Raw genomic sequence first — 20,150 nt, 5'->3', positions numbered from 1 at the left:
CAGTCTCTGCTCACACCAGCCCAGGCAGCCAGTGGGTTCCTGCCAAGGCACAATAAACCCACTGTGATGGCAATGGCAGAACTTCTACCAGCTTTACAGGGACAGACCATGTCTCCAGACATACTGCCTCTCCTTCCTAATCTTTAAGTAATAAGGAAATCCTGGCTTCAGTGTAGTCAATTAATTTTGCCATTAATTTTAATAGGGTCAAGATTTTGCCTTAAATCATTTGTTATCTTACTATTAACCTTTAACAGAAGCCAGTATCTGCTTAATGTTAAATAGCCAGTGATGCACTGAAGTGGCTGGCTACATCTTTCACCCTTTGTGCTATGGCAGGGTTGCCCAGAGAAGTTGTGGATGCCCCATTCCTGGAACTGTTCAAGGCCAGGTTGGATGGAGCTCTAAGCAACCCGGTCAAAAGGTGTCCCTGCCTGTGGCAGGGGGGTTGGACCTGGATGATCTTTAAGGTCACTCCCAACCCAGGCCCATTCTATTGCATCTCACCAGCGTGACTCCAAGTGCCACCCTCATCATTCCAAAGTGCTGCAGAGCCCACCCTGGCTCTTCACATTCCCATCCCTGCTTTACCCACAGCAATTGCAGGGACTGTACAGAGCCATTCCCAGCCTTGGTGTTCTTTCTCAGGACCAGCCAGGCAGGGACAGATGACTGAATGACACATACAGAAATGATGTTTTATTTCTCTCCAGCCTGCCTCATCTTAAGTGCAAGTTTTGCACTTTGATGCCCCTTTGATGATGCTTTACATGGAAATGTTGGCTCTGCTGAAGTTTGGCAGAGAGTTAGAGATAAAACACAGTGTCTGGAACAGGGGGCAGAGAGGCTCCCCGGGTTGCATGGCACCTTCCTAAAATAGCCATGTGAACTGGAGATACGATGAAAAAACTGGCTCCTGCAGAGCATCAACTGACTTTCATGTAAGCCCCACCAGCTGAGCCAGTGAAAAAGTCTGGCAAACAAACAGCTCAAGTGCTCTCCCTCACCGCAGGCACTCTGGCTTCGCAGGGCCAAGTGCCAGCACACTTTCCATGCAGTTCTGCTTTTTCCCATTTATTCTATTATTTCCTCATTGCAGGGGATGGCAAATCTAAGGGACTTAATTTTCTCTATTGATGGTTTGTACAGGATGACAGACACAACCTCTTGTGGTCATCAGAAAGATCCCACTCATCGGAGCAGGTCGTGCAGCTCTAAATCTCCTCCTCCTCTCCCAAAGTTCTCAGAAATAATGATGAGCACATTGCAATAAAAAAACCCCAAAACTAAAGAGCAGTGATAAATTAAAATCCAGGGAATCAATTAATTCAATCATCCTCAAAATGATAAATCCAATATTCCAGCCAGGAGATAAAGCCCTTTGCCAAGAGCAAAATATAAGCAGAGGAGTTGCTGCTTCCTGCTCTCTACCAGGAGCATGCAATGTAAAAAACTCACCCCTCTCCTCCCCACAAGGAAATGTTGCAGGGTAGATGCTCTTCCTGATGCTCCCCATGGTTGTTTCCTGTACTTGCTGTTGCTCCAGCCCACGTGGGGCTGCAGGAGATGTTCACCCATGACCTGTGCACGCTCAAGTGCACAGGCAGCACTGGCTCCCATGGCAGGAAGCAGAGGGACAAACTGCTGCAGAAAAGCCTTCCCTGGCTATGCTGGCCCCAGACTTTCCAGCTGACAATCAGCATTCAGGCAGCATTTCACCTCTCCTGACACTGCCAAAGGCCACAGGATCTCACTGGCAGTGTTATCACAGATGCTGAGTCCCTCTGACAGAGGGGGAGAGGTTAGCCATCCTCTTGAAGGAACAGTCCCCTTGCTGCATGAGTATTCTCCTTAAAGGTGTCTCATGCTGAAAACTGAAGTGTTTTTCAAACATTTCACAAGTGTTGACGTACCATTCCTATCACTTTGCAATGTATTTAAAACAACAACAAGAAAGGAAAAGGCAGGCAACTCTAAAGCTACAAAAAAAAAAAAAGAGGAAAATTAATAGGAAACAATCAGTACAAATATCAAGTCAATGAAATCCAACATCTGCTTTCCTTGGCAGAACACAGCTAATAAATTTGTGTCTGGTGGAGACATACTTATCACCAGCAGTGCTGAGACACTGCAGGCAGGTCATTACCGCACACAAGCCCATGGTGATGTTTTGTTCCAGTGCAATCTCCTGGGAATTCAGAGGAAAAAAAGATCCTGTGGGATCAGAGAGCTTTCCTGATGTTCCCTGACAGAACAAATGCACTGGCAGCCTGGGGAAGGACACTGTGTGGAGGCAGCAGCATCCTCTGTCCCTGGACAAGCAGTGCCCACCATGGGGCAGGACTGGACATCTGCCCTCCTATGACCTGTTCTGACCTTCACTCCTCAGCCAGGAGGCAAAGCAGTTAAGAAGCTCCTGCTTCTTTGCTTAAGTCTCTACAACATGAACCTCAGGAGATATTCTGCATAGAGCTTCTGGCAACTTTTTCTGTGTTTTACCCCACCCCAGAAGCCATCCCTGACCCACCTGAACAAACTCTGCTTTCCCTGTAATGGGAATAGTTACAGAAAACTAAAAAACACCCTTATAGAGGGGTTTCCCATCTCTAGAGACCTGCATACTACCCTTGATGCCTCTCTGCCTCTCCTGAACCCTGAAGATTTCCCCCATCTCTGGTGGCTTCTCACAGGATGCTCCTCTGACCCCCCCTACACCACCTCCAGCTCGTCCCCCTGGGTTGGGTTTTTGAGGGAAGGTTCCCGAGGCAGGAGACACAGGCAAAGCAAGCTCTGACCAAATATCTGCCATCCTCTCCAGGCTTGTGCTTATCCTACTCCTGGCCTTTTCCAGCCACTCATGCTTGGCAGCAGACCTTCAGGAAACCGAGATGCCAATCTTGAAAAGACATTAGATGAGAAGGAGATGAAAAATAATTTTAAAAAAGGCTATAGCTCAAGTCCACCTGCATTGCCTTTGAATCTATAACTTTAAAAATCCTGAGCCTTCTGTAAGAAGTCAAAATAGTAGGCAGCGGGCTGGAACAGGCAGGGAGCAGGGCTTCTGTGTGGTGAGGAGAAAGCAAGCCCAGTGCCAGCACCTTGCCAGGCACTCAGGGGGGCTGATCTGGGAGGCTCCACACTCCACTTTTAAAGCAAAACAAGTGTCTTGGATCACAGCCTCTTTCTCAGCAGCCATTACCCAGCTCCATGTGCACTGCTGCACCTCCAGCCAACCTCTTCACAAGGCTTTTTTGGGGGGTGAGAGGGGTGGGGACCTTCTGAGGAGACATTTAATAGTTGCATGCTGAAAGGAGTTACTGTACCAGGCTCCGACTGCCTTTTCTTGGGACTCATGAATCTGTGCTTTGTTCAGGTTAAGTCATATCTCAGAGCAGCCTATAAGAGTAATCTCTGAAAAGAGGTTCTCTATAACAAGAAGTTATAGACCTGCTCTCCAGCTACAGCAAAGTTACCAGAATCCAGCATGGATTTAGCCCTTTCCTAAAGCAGCCAAGGCAGCACTTACAACAAAGGCAGGAAAAAGCAGCTGTAAATGCTGGGATAAACAAACAGCCCCTTATCTCCACAATGGAGTGCAAAATAAATTTTTACTGAGTGATCCTTCAAGGCAAAGAGAAGAGCAAGCAGAAAGGTTTCAGCCTGTACCACCCAAGTACCCCAAAACAAACTCTCTTTGCTCCGTACTGCTTTCTGGCTGCCGGTTCTCCTGCGCTCACAGCCCCGAGTTCTGCACAATGTTTAACTGGGGGGCACACTTGAACAACACTAAACAACATTATCCGCCACTGCTAAACATCAGAAATTAAAATATAGCCTCTTACCTCCACGTCACACACCCTGCTGGTTTAAAAGGACTGAAGAAACTCAATAAGTACTCACAGCGTGCATGTGCTAAGCCTTCATGTTTTCTGTACATTCAAGCTGGGGGAAGAAGGGAGACACGATCCCGGGCTTCTTCCGTTGCCATATAATCTGAAGGAAGTGACCTTCGTATTTGTTGCTTTGATTACAGATTCAGAAACAAAAGCCCTTCCACTGTGAGTCAGGGGACACAAGGGGTTGAAATGTGATTGTTAAAAATGGAGGCGAGTTGAGAAAGCGTTACAATTGCGGGTTTTTTTCCTTTGTAATATTAACCCCTTTATGGTGAAACAAAACCAAGTTAAACACCAGCAGCTACCAACTGAAGGCACATCACAGGTGCCAGTCCTGAGGCAGTGACACCTTGGTCCCTGCCAGCCCCAGCACACAGCCGAGGAGCCCCACACCAACAGCTCTGTGCTCACTGGGGGCTGCCATCACCCCTCCAGCACTTCCACTCCACTCATCCAGGAGACAGAAGGAGCCTTTTCATTAAAATTTAGCACAATAAGAACTTCAAGTCACTCCCACTTTCAATCCCTTGGAGCAAGGCTGAGCCCTGTGGCAGCAGGAGCCTCTCTGACCCATCTGAAGGGATACAGGAATGGAGATAACCAGAGCTTGTCTTTACAGCGCATCCACCCTCACTTCACACACACACCTCCACAGACCCTCCCTGCAACAGACACCCCCAGGTACAGCGTTTCACTGGATTTCTCCCAAACTCCTTTCCAAAGCATGGGTTTGCTGTCTCTGATGTGGGTGCTGCCCTCTGGAGAGGGAACCAGGAGTGCAGACACAGTTTATGCCCTTGGCCATCAATCTGAATTTGTTCTGGGGTCAGGCCTGGGCTCCACGAGTTCACTTTGCTACTGGTAGAGAGGCAAGAGTAAGTCATGTACCTGCTGTTCTGCTGCTCCCTTTGCAGGTTGTTCTCTGTGTGCAGAACACCGAGCTGCACTTCGTCTCCCCGATTTCTTCTCCTCTGACACATCAACCCACAAGGCTTCACACACCTCTAGGCTCTGACACAGCAGCACTAACTGTGTAATTGTGCCAGGCAAACAACTATGTAACACTGCTTTCACCGCAGACAGAAAGAACAGAGAACTGTGCACCCAAATCCAGGAGGCTGCAACCTCCAGAGCTCCAATGTGACCTACAAGCCTGGTACACAAGAGGCACTCCACCTCACATCTACACTACTACATGCAGCTACTTCAAAATCTAAAATACAAATCTGTTCCTCTTTCACAAGCACAGCCCAGGATCATTAATTTCCTTTTATGTGCTGTTAGGATGGGTACCCAAGGTTTTAAATAACACCACTGACTCACATCCTCTGGCCACACAAATTACAGTAGGAAAACTGATGCCAACAGAACAACCCACCCCAGGACCACAGCATCCAACATGGGCTGGGAGATACAGGCTGGGGGAGCATCACAAAACATCAACAGAGCACAGGAGCACCAAAACAACCTCACCTGAGAGCAAGAACAATCTCTTTTGTTTAGTTGGATGCTCTTATTCAGTTATTTATGCTCCTAGCTGAGTAGTCACTATGAACACAGAGGACAGACTATGAAGACCTTTCCACCCCAACTTTTATAATCCAGGGATCTGTTTTAATAGAAAAAAAATAAGTTCAACACCTGGAACAAACTAATTTGCTTGTGTCAGAATGGAAAGCAAGAACCTCAGGGTCAAACTTCTGAAAGCAACACTTCAGAGGCACAGCTCCTACTTCTTAGAGGTTCCAAGCCCTCTTGGTCCAAATAAAGTCCCCCAGACAGGAGGCTCTGTGTACTGAGTGTTTGAGGCCAACAAGGGGCTCCACGAAGCTGCAGAGCACTGTGTAAACCAAGAGCCTTCCCAACCCTGCTAGGGAGAGAAGCAGGGCTGGCCCACCCGATCACACAGTGTGTCATCCCAGATCCCCTCACCTGGGGCTGCCTTTCTGAATTACCATCAACCCAGACACCTCCAGAGGACAACTTGCCCCAGTTACCCCAGACACCTGGGATGCAGTGAGATGCCAGAGGTGTCTCACTCTCCTTGTTTAATTCAGAAGAACTAGCTTTGATCAAATATCCACCTTTTAAATAGCTGCAGACAGAGAGTTGTCTTTTTTCCCCGAAGTTACTTTGTAAAAACCAACATTCTCATAGTCATGAGACTACAAAAGCTTTCCAAGCAATATCACAGGTTTCATAAAAAAAACATTAGCTGGCCCTACATCAGGCAGGAGGGTGCCAGGTCAGGTCCAGCCAGCTGGTCCAGATTGCACCAGCAACCTAAGGGGTGGCAGCCCAGACAGTTTTGGGAGACGATTTCAGAGCAACAAACTTGCATTTGTCTCCAAAACACAGACTCCAAAGCCCCAAAAATAAGATGGAAAACAGACAGTGAGTCATGTTTCCTTAGAGAAATGACGTGAAGGTTACCTGGGTGGTGCCAACTTCTGCCCTGCTGGGATAACCACAGGGACGGGAATAGCTGGAGGAGAAGAGCACGGCTGCTCAGGGGATCCAGGGCTCCCAAACAAACACAGACCTGAGCTGTGTAATTCAGCTGTACAGAAAACTTGTCTAAATGAGAAAAATTAAAAGTTTAAAAGAAATACAGTGCACCCACAGGAGGTGGGAAGCTGTTGGGAGTTGAGCAGGGGGAAGTCCCTGCAACTCTGAGGCCCCAGAAGAGCTCCGAGCTGGGTTTGGGGATGGCAGTGCCAAACCTCAAAGGGTACACGACCCTACAGCAAATGCAGCACACCCCAGCCTCTCTGATAAGGTGAACAGATGTAGTGTGCTTGATATGAGAGGAATTACTGCCACTTTCCCTATGGCTTAGCTAACACCACCATTCACACCTGCTAAGTGTGCCTGCCCAACCAGATTCCCCGTGGGCTTCATCTCCTCCAACATACTTGCCTTCCCTAAACAACTGTGGCAACCAAGCATGTCCAGTCCACTGGCAGCCAAACAACTCTGCACTCAGCATGACAGGGTCCTCTTTGCCTAGGGAAGCCACCTTTCTAGAAACACTGTTCCCCTCATTCTTTTTCCCACCTATCTCCAACCTCAGTTTTCCTCTCCCACTGCACTTCTGCTGCCTTTTTTTCCTACCTGTTCACTTTCCCACACTTTTTCAAGCTTGTGCTCAGTTTGGAGTATTGCGGGTTTTGACATAGATCTGAATGGGGTCAGGCTTATTATTTTTTTATTCCTTGGTCTCTCCCCTCTCTTTCCTTGCTCGCACAGCATGTGCTTCTCATGCTGCGTAATTCTTGCACTACTCTCTCCCACTCTTCCAGCTTAACTCCCATCCTCTAGTCCTTTGCCTCCCTTGCCCATGCACAAGCCAGTAAGCAGCCTGCATGAGACACCAACAAGCATGGCTTTCTCCAAACCACACACACTGTGCCCAGCCCACCTCACCCTACCCAAAAACCACCAGCCCCACAAAAGGTAAAGCCAGGATGCTCAGAAAACAGCACATAGCCAGCGGTGCCATGGGCATAAGTGCTGTGTGCAGTGACTTCACCATCACTATTCCCTGCTCTGCCACCACCTGTGCCCAACAGCAAGTGGGGAGATGCACAGTGGGGCACCCATCACTTGGACACCCATCACCAGCACAGCACCTACTCCACCTCAGCTGGAAAAGCAATCACAAATGTCACAATCTTAATCCTAATGTTGCTTGGACTTTCAATTATGGCTTTTAATGGCTAAAACCAGCACATTCAGGCTTTTCTCAGCATTTTGATGACCCTTACTCTCCCCATCTCCTTCCCCTATACACCACTGATGAATGTTTAAATGAATGACAGATCAATTAGTGGGGAAAAGTGTACATGTGTATTTGTGTGTGGGAGGGTATTTAAGCTAATATATTCCAGCACTGATAGCTTTATCCTCTTTGCAGTCCCTGAGAATGAACTGGCCTCCATCTGTACAGAAGATTAGTAGAATTACTAATCACTAATTATGACTCAGAGGTTTTAAGAGCAATGCAGACTGTACAAGCATGGCCTGATTTTTAGAAAATGAGGAGACAAAGATAGCACAGTGTTATTTTAAGCACATGGACAGTCCATCCAAGATCACAAAGCACTGCACTGACAGTGCTTGCAAAAGAAGTGACAGAGAGCTAAACACTCAGAAGGACAAAAATTAAGCATGTGCCTGAAACACTTTCAATTTACCTTTTCACATGGTTCTTGTCCACTCAGAGAGAGCTCACCAGCCTCTCTGCACAAGACCAAACTGGAGATTTATGCAGGCAAGCTCATACAGTGATACCTTTGTACAGGACTCTGCTTCTGAGAAGTGGTGCCAGCGACATTCGAAATCTAATGTATTTGTGAGCTGCGTCAGATCGAAGAAAAAAAATATTTATACAGGCCCAAGTGGCTCATGAATAGAAGGCACTGTTTGAAACTGGCACTGCGACACCCCGAAGGAAATGAGATGAAGTTCACAGTCTGGTTGTGAAGTTTGTCTGTGAGAGAAGAGGGAGAAGCGGTACAAAAATCATAATTTTTTTTGAATAAACTCTCTCAAACAGCAAACACTGTATCATGAGCTCAGATGAAAATATGTCTGGCAGAGCGCTTTGGAAAGCTGCTGTTGGAAGCACATAGAGCCAAGATTAACTCTAAGCTGTCAAGAGGCAGTGCCCAGAGCCAGTCCTTCCTCAGCTCTGCTGGAGGCTCCCCCAAAGTCCCAACCACAGGGACACCTCCACATGTCCTGTTTGGACATGATGGGGGTTTTAACAGAGTCAAAGCTCTGCAGGTGACGTATGAGCAGCATCAGAGCATTAGATCAGATCCTGTAAAAAGGAAAACATCTGGATGAAAGCAGTCAGAGCAAAGCTTTTCCAGGGCAACCAGTAATCCCCAGTGTGCAAGTTTAAATCGTTGGAGGGACACAGGCACATATTCTGTGTCCTCTAAAAAGGACTTCAAGCTCCCTTTGGAAAGTTCTGATCCATCAGGACGCTAGAGATCTTTCTGCTGAGCATCACTCGTGAGGTCTGTCTGGTGTGGAAGAAGGAAAGCTCTGCCCTGACAATGCAGCCCCCACTCCATCCTCCCCCCCGCTGCTCCAGCACTGCTTTTTATCACTGTGAAAAGAAAAGGAAAAAAGGCACCTCGACTTGATGTCAGCATTTTCTATAATGAAAAGTTAAGGTGTGGTAGCAGAGGAAACGTGGTGCTCACTATCCAAACCAACTACGTTAGCACCAGAGGAAACAGAAGTCAGCCACTTCCTCTCTCGCTCCTCCACCCCAGGTACTTACGGGCCAGACACACGTACAAAGCTGATTTATTGTGCTTCATCAGCAAAATTTTTTCACTTCACACAGCAGAAGTGACCTTTCAGAGGCTAAAAAGCACTTTGTCCAAAAGGCCCACACGAAAAGTTCACACTTTTACACCAGAATTTATTAGCCAAATTGCCAGTGTAACTGGTAATCACAGTTATTTGTAAATTGCTTAGTCACAGAGATGCACTCATACTTGATTTCACATCCAGCAGATCAATCACATCATGCCATTGCATTCTGCAGGGAGTCTGAGGACAGTTTGCCTGGTTTCTCTTCCACTCTGTGTAGAGCAGACTGACTGACACACATTTAACCCTGAACTAAAGCATTCACTTGAGCAGTTTTTAATTTATAGAGTTAGTTGCATATAGAGTTCGATGCAAAGTTTCATTCATGCTTAGAACATAATGAGGAATCATTGTGCTGTGGGATGTATAGGTGGAAACTGGCATTGACACCTCAGGGGAAGACTTGCACCAAGATCTGTTAGTGTTGACATCCTAATGAAAATCAGGCCAGTGGTAATACAGCTGACTGAACACGGGATAGATGTCGATCCTCAAAGTTTTTGGCTTTGCCACTGTTTATTAACCTCATTTATATAAAAGTTTCACTTTGTTTTACTGCTCTATAATTAAATCTAAGACAGGTGGCCTATAAAACTAGCATGTGGAGAGCCCTGTAGAAAGCTTTCTTTTGGGAGAGCATCAGAACACCTAGAAATGCCATGCTGTCCCATCTTGGACAACAAGAGGGGCTCTGGGACGACCCCCAAAGCCCAGCTGCAGGCCACAGCCCCACAACAAAAAACAACCCAAACTCCTTTCTCTGGCAGGAAACGGGAACCCTTGTGTGAAGGCTTTATGCTGAGTTGTCACCCAGGACTTTTTCCAAGCCCTAACAGCCCCAATAACTCATATTAACTTGCTGCTGTTAGACAGAAGACTTGTGCCAGCTTTTCCATCAGCTGTCTCTGTGAATCTGTTATTTCTAGGACAGGCTTCAAATGCTCCCTGCTACGGACAAGACAATGTTCCCTGGCACACAACCCAAGCTCTCAGAGGATAAACTCACAAACTGTACAGCCCCCTCACCCTGCCTGGGTTCAGGGGTTATTTCAGAGTGAAACAGGACACCCAGCAGTGCTCTGGCTCACAGGCTCCTCCAGATGAATAGGCTGTGGGCAAACAGGACATCTGTTCTCTTCTGGCAGGTGGGACATATGATGGCAAGCACCCTGGAGCAGGGACCAGGGAAGCACCTGAGCTTGGCTTGCAGGGCTGGGGCTGAAGTCCCTGCACCAGTGACCAGGTAAGACCTTGGAAGGTGTTTCCCACACACATATGCCAGAAACACAAAGGGTAAGGAGAAGGTGACTGGCAGAGGCTGGTTTGTTCATGTTGGGGTGGGTTTTAGCTGTACTTAAAGCTGCTAAGGCAGGTAAGGGCTTTATGCTGGCAGAGAGGATTTCAGCCTCCCCTGGCCAGACGGTGCAGCCCCGTGACCACCTCTGCACCTGCTGGCTTCAAAAGGCAGAGGTGGGAGCCTTGCACAGGCACATGAAGGTGTTAGTGGCTTCTCCAGCTGGGACTTGAGCTCAGATCTCCTGTGAGGCTAGGAAGTATTTTATATATTTTAAAATAGCAGAAAAAAAAAAAACCAAACTCACCAAAACAACAGATGTAGCAGCCTGGGGAGAAGGAATTCTGCTGGCTTTCCTTTCACCACAGTAATGTACTGATGATTAAACAGAGTTCTGCTAGCAGTGTCCAACTCACCCGAAAATAGCCACTTGCCCACAAAACAACATGAACTCCAAATACAGATCAAAGCCATCTGAAGTCTCCAGGGCTGAGCAGCAGCACAAGCACCTGTCACCTCACCCTTCCCTGCTCATCGCTTGCAGGTGATGAGTAAAGCTCAGTGACCAAGTTCTGCCCTGTTTCCTGATCAGTTATACCATGTGCAGCCCAAGGAGTCCTCAGAGAGGGCAAAAGTGTAATTTTAGTCAGAAGAGCCTGCATATAAAACCAGTGTTATTTTTCACATCTGGAATAGGAATGCCAAGGAGTTACAGAAATATAAGCGGCCTTCAAGAAGCCAGGCCGGGAAAGGACTTGGTTAACCACCTGTCCAGGTGTCAATTTTAATAAGAACACAGGGCAAAAAGGTGCTTTCATGTGGCTGCACTAAGTACAGGACTTGTAGCAAATATCTGAGAGGACAAAGAACATCCCTAGCAGGTAGGATAGTGCTGTTATACCCATTATACAAAGAACAGGGGCACAGAGGAGGAAGACAGTCTGCTCAAGACAATGCAGGATCTATGGTAATGATGGGACACACAATCCCATGCCCAAGATTAGAGCTGAGTCCCAGCGACACTGCAAAATCCACCTCCTCAGAGAAACAACCCCACAGAGAGCTCTGCACTGCAATGTTTTGCTCCTGTATTGCTCCACTGAGCCCAAGGTGAGCAAGTGTAACCCAGAACATCTCAGAGTTCATCCCTGTATGTAAAGGCCACTCAGCTACAATCTCTAGCTGTTTCCATAGCTTAAAGTGCCTTAAAAAAAATTGAAAAAAATATATTTGATTCAACTTCTTGCAGGGCTCTGGTATCAACCCAGCTGGGTGACATTTAATGCTGTGTACTCAGTCCTGCACTGGCTGGATTCAGCCAGAGGTTTGAGTAGCCAAGACTCCAGCACAAAAAGCCAAGTGTTACGCAACCCAGCAAGGAAGAGCTGCAGGGCATTCTTTCAGCCATCTCACTTTAATACATCCCAAATTACCACTAGGAAATTCCTGATGATAAAATGTGAGAGTTGCCTTGTTCCTGCTGGGTTTCATCTCCCGGGGATGACCCTTGGAGCAGTGAGTGTGGAGCAACAGGTCCCTGTATGTCCCCAGCAATCTGGCTGTGACAAGCTGTGGGCAGAGGGGAGAGGGGAAGAGGCACTCCCTGTCCACTTCCTTGGCTCAAGGTCTGCCTGGAAAGATGACAGAAAGACCAACCTCCTCTCTTTACCTATTTTCACTTTTGGACACACGCACAAGTCAGTGATGCTTTTCACAAAGACAAGATTAACCTACAAACAGCAACTGGGACACAGTAAGTTTGGGCAGAGACACAGTCACACTTTGTTTTTGAAAAAATCTCTTTTCACTTCGAGCCAACTATCAGAGAATGGCAGCTGAACAGGCTGAATACAGCTGTTGTCAGAGCTGGTCCTCACCAAGCCATTATTACAGCCTTGGAGGGATGGAGTTTGCCTCCATGGGGATGCAGTGGAGAGGAAAGGCAGTCTGAGCTCCACACTCTTTATGTGATGGACTCCAAAAATAAACATCCATGAAGTACAGGTGTAGCTGTGTTTTATTTATAGAGAAAGCAGAGCACCAGGCCTTCATCCCACCACATTGCTTCAGCTCAGTAAAGATGGGCAAATGAGGAGCAATGATGCCTTTACTCCTGCATTCCCTAACTAGTCATGATCCATATTCCTCAAGTGACACCCATGTCAGACACATCACAAAGTGCTTACATCCATCACCTGTACAAAATGCCAAGATGCATTCCAGCACTTGGAAGCAGTTCTGTCACTGTAAAGCTGTTCTCCCATTCCTGAGCATACCTTAAAGCTAAATAGCAACAGATCCCTTCAGGATTAAATAGGCACAGATGTCTTGTTAGCATGACTTTCCCATGGAAGTTAAATCTTGATGCTTCTGGAGAGCTGTGTCTGTTTGTTACAAGCTGTGTCATTCTCTGTATTGCAACACACCAGGAGGAGGGAAGAAGCTGCTTTGAAACATTCAAGTAATGTAGCAAACACGCACACTGACACTGGGACCCGGCACGCAGCACTAGTTTACACGTGAGACAGATATAGAGACACACAGAAATAAACAACTGCCAGCAAGAACAGACTCCAAGAAGAGTGACACCACCCTCACTGCAACTGGATACCAGTCACTGCAAGTATGGGTTGTGTTTCCTGCCTGCAGGAAGGGGAGCCCCCCAACTGCTGTTCCAGGACTCATTACAGCCCCCCCAGGCAGAACCACTTTGCAATGCAAAAGACTATCACGTTACAAGCTGCCACTATTCAGTGACACAAACACAGCAGAAAAAGCTACAGCCAGTCTCTCCCATGGGGGGGGGGGGGGCATTGTGCTCCCAGTGCCCGATGGCAGCACAGCCAGAGCTGAGCTCTGTCCCCCAGATCTTAGTGCAAGGATGGTGACAGCAGCAAGAGGGGCTCCAAGGGGCTGTGATACAAGGGGGCAGCTGGCTGCCAAAACCCACTTTTAGATAAACTGACGTATAAAACGTATTTGGCACAGAAAACATCTCTCCCAAACCCTGAATTCAGGTACAGCAATACCGGACATCAGCATCAGCTCAGACCCAGGTTAGGAACGCTGCGTACTTTCCCAGCTCTTGCCTCGATGCTCTTCACCCCATCCCGTCCCCGCCTCACCGCGGGGTGCGCACAGAGGTACCGCTCCGGAGGGCGACCACGCACCCGTCAGGTGCCACGATGCTTTTCCAAACAACACCTGGGGCGATGACCAGGGTGGGTTTTTTTTTTTACCTGGTAGACATCCCGGAGGCCACACCACGCTCGCAGGGCTTGCCGGCACGCCCGCAGCCGGGCCGCGTACCATCGTCTAAGCGCTGCCACCGTCACCGTCCACACGAAGCGGCTCCCGCTGAACAGCAGATCCTCCACCCCGCACATGAACACCGAAGCCATGAGCTGCTCCGCCGGGAAAACAAATCCCCCGTCCCGGCTGGCTCCCGCTGCCTCGCTCAGACGCCTGGCATGACGGCAGCCTGGCTTTATACGGCGGGCGGCGGGCAGGGGTGTTGCACAGAGCCAGGGTCAAGCCTTAAAACAAACTCCTCTTTCACGGCGCTTCCTGGGCAGATTCCCAGGCATGCCCCGGCGCCTGACGCCCAGCCAGCGGCTGCAGTAGCTCAGCCCTACCAGCAGCTCACACAGCAGCCTTGTCCTTCTTAGCAGCTTATATAAAGCTCTGTTAAGCTCCAGTAGCTACCACTATGTTTTCTAATTAAATTTTAACCCTTTTGCCATATGCCCTGACAACAACCCCATTTAGGCGCTGCGGGAGGAGAGGAAGCCGCTCGCCGGCGTTAAGCGCTGCCGCACTTCAGTGAGCTGGGCAGGCGCTGCACACACACACCCGGCGCTATCTGCCTCCGACACCTCATTATCTGCCATACAGGGAACAAAGCTGTCATCGTTTTCTCCCGGCTGAGCCCGTGATCAAATTATACACTAGAAATCCTACTTGAAAAAAAGCACCTCTGGGAGAGAGCAAGTGGAGGAAAGAGGGAAATAAAAAGAGCTCAGAATAGTCCTGCAGAAACAGAATCATAGAATACACTTTGGAAGGGACATTAAAGAAAATCTCGTTCCAACCCCGTGCCCCGGGCAGGGACACCTTCCACTAGACCAGGTTGCTCCAACCTGGCTTTGAACACCTCCGGGGATGGGGCAGCCACAACTTTTCTTGGGCTCCTATGACAGAGCCTCATCACCTTCACATCACCTCACAGAAACACTAACTTCTCTTCCAGCTCAGAATGTGGCAAATACCCACAGCTCAGAGCCATCTCTGTTCAACACTTCCCTCTCAGTTGTTGCATCGTAGGGGTTAAACACCCAACACCTGCTAAAGTGATGATTTTGCTCTATGCTCAAACTAACTCCATTAACACAGCACTTGCTGCATGAGAAAAACAAAGCTGCATGTTCTAGTTGAGCTTTTTGAAAGCAGCCTACAGCAAATAAACACTGAAATAATAACCCACAAGAGACTCCAGCCTTGCCTCAAGTCAGTTTAAAATTAAGCAGCACCCTGCCCTTCTGGGGCTTAAACTGTTAAATGCTGCCAAGCCGCACCTTTCATTTGTGAGCTCCTTCCTAGCACAAGCTAAGGGAGGGTGGAAGTCAAAGCGTGATTAATCTTTTTTAAGACCCTCTCAGAGGATTTGACACTTCCTAAGCTTTTTGGGACAGAAACCATGGGGACCCCACATGCCACCATCAGCGCCTTGCTGAAGAAACTACTCAAAGAGCAGTTTTTTGGCTAAAAACATCAGCAAGACAAACCTGTAAGAGTAAACTCTTATACAATGAAATGATCAGAAAGGGGCAGGAACAGCTTGTATAAAGGCTGGATGGGAGAGGTAGATCCCACAGCACTGCTGGCACTTCCCCAAGGGCACTGCCTGCCTGTCCCAAATGCTCCTCACGGAAGGAAGACACCTGCATGCCTGTAGCACAGTGCAAGTATTCACAAATCCCATTTCATTCCTTATTAATCAACCTTCTCCGTATTGCAGGAGCTGACGCTCATGCACTGTGAGCTCCGGTGCTGTAGCTGGGGTGATGTAATTCTGCAGACAGAATGAAAGCTTGTTTCATTCAGGCTTTAGACCTGTGTCTACAAGATCACACGTTTTCCTTTCATGCATAACGGAGCAAAAGCAACTCTGCCCCTCTTGGTGCTGGTATCCCTTGGCTATGCTGTTGCCAGGTAGGTTCAATCCCTCCGAGCCTTACTTTCACATGGGGAAAACAAAACTATATTTCAAATGTTATTAGAAGCTGTTACAAAGTGACCTGGTGCAGAGAAGGATATGGCTTCTTATAACAAGAAACGAGTAAGGATTTGGGCTCTAAAATGAAATCCAGCACCAATATTCCCACCCCAAGGGTTTTATCACCTTTTTCGAATTACTTAGAGCCTGTAGCCACAAGGAAATCCTCCTCCTCCAGTGTTGCCCAACACTGCTCTGTGTTTAGAGGACTTGGACATCAACCCACATGTACAAAATAGAAAAAATTTCCATCTTCCACTGGGAGAGAGCGGTGACAAATATCCACAGGGTTATTCCACTAACCTAAGCCAGTACCAGCTTGGCAGTGGGTGATTGCCATTCCCTCACAAAACACTGCTTTGGAGAGGAACCAGTCAGGAAGATCTCCAGTGGCATCTGCGCACTGTGGTCAAGTCATATCCAAATTTAAACACAGATTAAAAAAAAAATAATAAAAAAAAAGAAAATCCAATTTTCAAGTTGCAGTTCTAAAAGAAAAGAAAAGGAGCTTTGTAGCTAAAGAAACAGGGCAGGGAACAGCCCCCTGTCCTGCGCCAGGAAAATCCAACCAACCCACTAGGAAAAGTTTACGTGGTTCTGCACTATGCCTGCTGTCCTCAGTGCCTTTTTGTTTTGCCTTTGTTTTCCCCCCCATCACCTAAATAGATTGAAAAATAAGGATGGTGAGGCTTTCCCCCCCCCTCTAACAGAGCACAAGAGATTTCTGGTGCAGTTTTTTTGTTTGTGGGGTTTTTTTTCAGGTTTATCATTTGTTTTCAATTGGTCTATAATCCATGGTGTCTTTAAATTGAACCTACATGTTCTGCACAATTATTCTTTATGCTTCACAAGTTACTGTGAACCTGAGTGATGGCCTCAGACAGCTCCACCTTGGAAGACAGAGCCATGAGTACTCAAGCCTTCCCTCCTCAGTACAGTAAAGTTACAGCTCCATGAGTAGGCTTGAGCCAAACAAGAGCCATTTCCTCACACTTACTTAGGGAACATGGAATTAAAGTCCAGTCTCATGAATAGAAACTTCACCCATCTTGTCATCCCTTCAGCAGATTATGTAGGTGATGAAAGATATGAATCAAGTGCCATCTGGACTTCACCTTCTCAGCTGACCTGAGTACATGAGTGTGCTGTCCCTTGAACTTGAATAACACTGAACACCCAAAAGAACAGAACAAAAAAGAGCAAAGAAAGCTTATGATGCAAAGAGCAGCTAAATGCAATTTCAGGGTAATTTTGATGGGGTTTATATGCAGCTGATGAATTACCTATGCACATCAATCTTAGTCTTATATTGTCTTCCACTTTCAGAACCTGGTTGCAAGTGAGTTAATTTGAAATACCTAAATAATATCCAAGCTCCTTAAGAGTCAGAACAGAGATCACAAAATTCAGCAAGGGAAAGTTAGTAGCACAGATACCCAGGTGGCTTCCAAAGGCTGTAATATCCAGATATCTATTCCATGAGGAAAAGAGGGGGAAGAGAGAGATCTCAGAAAAGGTCTTTGTAGATATATGTACCACTGTCAAGGGAACACAAGAGGCAGCTACTGCAGATCTGTTTGATGTACAGCCATGTGAACAACACAGCATTCATTTCTGATAAGGAATAAGCCTACACCACAGGGATCTAAGGAGAATGTCACTTTAAAAGGCAACAGAAAACTTGATATGTGGCAGATTCACACTTTTCCTTATATTATTGATTGTAGGTCCAGAATAATGAGTATTAAAAAGAACAAAGGTCTGCTACCAACATAATAGGAAAAGATGATCCCAAGTGGATTCTCAGGCTTCCTTGCATGTTATATTCTGTGCCAAAATGAACAGAATGAGGCTTAGCTGAATTGCTGCTTCTGTTTTCAAAGTCAATCATATGAAGTTCATATGAATAAAAAATTCATCTACCTGTGAGGCCAGAGGACAAGACCATCAATTTTTTTTTTTTTAAATCTACAAAGCAGCATTGCTCCTAGATAAGACTTTTGATTAGACATACAGAAAAGCACACACACACACAGAGTCCCTAGTGATAGCTAATGAAATTAAAGCTTTGATCATTTTTGGTCTCTGAACCTTCAACTATAAAAAGTGAGTTATTGTACAGATGCACAAAATGCCTAATTCTATGGGCCAGCAGATGTCTGTCCTGACCCATGCTTTAAAACATGCTTTAATTCATAATTTGTACTCATATTGACTATATGATTGCAACCAACATTCATAATATTCTGCAGCACAAGCAGTAAAGTTCAGGGAAGACAAAAAAAACCCAAAATACCAAGCATCCTCACAAGGTTATGAGAGACAGTTCTGTTTGATGGCACCCATCACTGTTGACATCTGCTGTGACCTCAACTCCAAGGGCTCAAACCCATAAGCATTGTTGAGGCCCATGCTAGGATACAAAAGCATGTGGTACCACCCTGTCCCCTGAATTCCCACCAGCCCCACCTCACCCTGCTTCACCCAGATGTGTTTCTCTGCTCTCTATAAGTCTGTGTGCAGATTTTCATCAAAATCTTCTCATTTTCCTCAAAGTTAGAAGCCAACACCACATCATTGCATTGTCTTTAAAAATAAATTTAAAAACTGCTCAAAGGTGCTGTTTTATAGGAGGTTTCATGAGCACGAACAACAGGATTACTTGGGAATTAGGACTTTCTCAGACAATGCTGAAGCTGCATATCCCCTACAACTTCATTTTTTTAAATTCCTGTCATGAACCAAGCCTGTCAAGCTGTGAGCATTAATGCAATTAACCCCAAATAAAGATGAAGTGACTTTTCAAAAACCATTTTTGCTACACTCTGGCCCTTAATTACCAACTTAAAGTGAAATACAGACATCGGGCGCCCTCTCTTTGATGTTCAAACCTCTCAGTACATAAGATGCTTAAGTAGCAGCACCAGTGCAGCAGATAAGCCTGTAATCCAACCTGCCCTGATCAAGGGCTTTTGAAGCAAGATTCAACATCTGGTAAAAGGTGTTTGCAAACCAATTTGGTTATTTGAGAGTATTGAGGGAAAAAAATTGGAATATATTCCTAACTAACCTACTTAATCCTTTGTATTAGCACAAATTTGAGACCTCTCAGAAATAAATCTGCACTTCCACAAAGATTTATTTACTGTCATTCACATTATCAAACTTTAATTTAGAATCAAAATTCAATCTGCATGAAAGGGCCATGCCACTCTCCTTTAATGCTAACAACAGCATCTAATGTAGGTATTTGGATGCCTCCCCAGGTGCTATACCAGGAATTTTGATTCCCAGCTTTTGTCCACTGAGCTGCACCTGACTGATGAAGCTGAAAGCCACAACTACACCTGAAATGATCCATGGTTGCAGAGGGAGGTTCTAGTGCCTCCTCTCTGGGTGAGGCACAGGCCCTAACAGGTTTATTTAACAACAGCCTTACATACTTGTAAATGAGATGCTGATGTTTTCCCTCCTCTCAGAGAGCCTGGGCTGTACTGTATTGCTCTACATTAATGATATAAACATAACATCGTGACAGATAAACACATTTTTAAAGACGAACAGCCGCTGTGCCAGAAACACAAATTTCTTGCAGCCTGGATCCCATGGTAAACTAATTAGCACTTCACATCAGAAATGAAGTGCCACTGTCTTTTAACTTTATAAATGATTAAGCAGCTGCTGTCTGATTCCTCAAACAGCAAATTTCATACCTGCCATCCCTAGAACTACAAAATCAGGTCAGGTTCAAAACAAGTAGCAGATGCTCCAGTTTCACAAGTCCGGGTTTATCATCTTTCACTACCGTGTTATCACCATCAGAACACGTCACCCAGTTTCTGTAACACAAATCTAGTTCCTCCAGTACCCCATGGCCAGTGCAGCAGGGGTATAATTTGGCACAGCTCCACTGGCTTCAGTGAAACCTCACGTGCCCAAACACATGTAATGAGGTGAGGATGCTCAAGGAGCCTACGTGCCATTTGGCAGCAGGGAGCACGACTTCTACTGCAGGTCACTATTAACACACACTTACATGCAAATTGTACTTAGATTTTTATATACACATATTTCTAAGGTTGTAGAAGTTTACAGCCTCATAAGGTCAGTTTGCACCGGGAAGATACGTAACCAGGGGAAACACCACCCCAGACTTGTGGGGAAAGGAGGATGAAAAAAGGTGAGAAAATAATTGGTGTCCAGCTGGAAGAGGATTTGTATCACATACAGTCTGTGAATGCTTTCAAGCTACACCTTTATGCCCTTTCTCAGCATCATGGGTGATGGCCAGTGG

General features: G+C 46.5%; 1 protein-coding gene across 1 annotated transcript in view; it reads right to left on the bottom strand.

Annotated features, from left to right (window-relative positions):
* The window catches only part of FRMD4B (FERM domain containing 4B), an 82,776-nt gene extending 68,424 nt beyond the window's left edge, over positions 1-14,352 (bottom strand). Inside the window, exon 1 of the mRNA XM_064667210.1 lies at positions 13,821-14,352. Coding sequence (XP_064523280.1) covers positions 13,821-13,982 — 162 coding nt within the window. The 5' untranslated portion in view covers positions 13,983-14,352. The remainder of the gene's footprint in view (positions 1-13,820) is intronic.
* Positions 14,353-20,150: the final 5,798 nt, after the last annotated feature.

The sequence above is a fragment of the Pseudopipra pipra genome, chromosome 11, assembly GCF_036250125.1.
Source record: "Pseudopipra pipra isolate bDixPip1 chromosome 11, bDixPip1.hap1, whole genome shotgun sequence".
Classification (NCBI taxonomy): domain Eukaryota; kingdom Metazoa; phylum Chordata; class Aves; order Passeriformes; family Pipridae; genus Pseudopipra; species Pseudopipra pipra.
The sequence above is the reverse complement of the archived record's forward strand: the minus strand, read 5'-3'. Positions and strand labels throughout refer to the sequence as shown.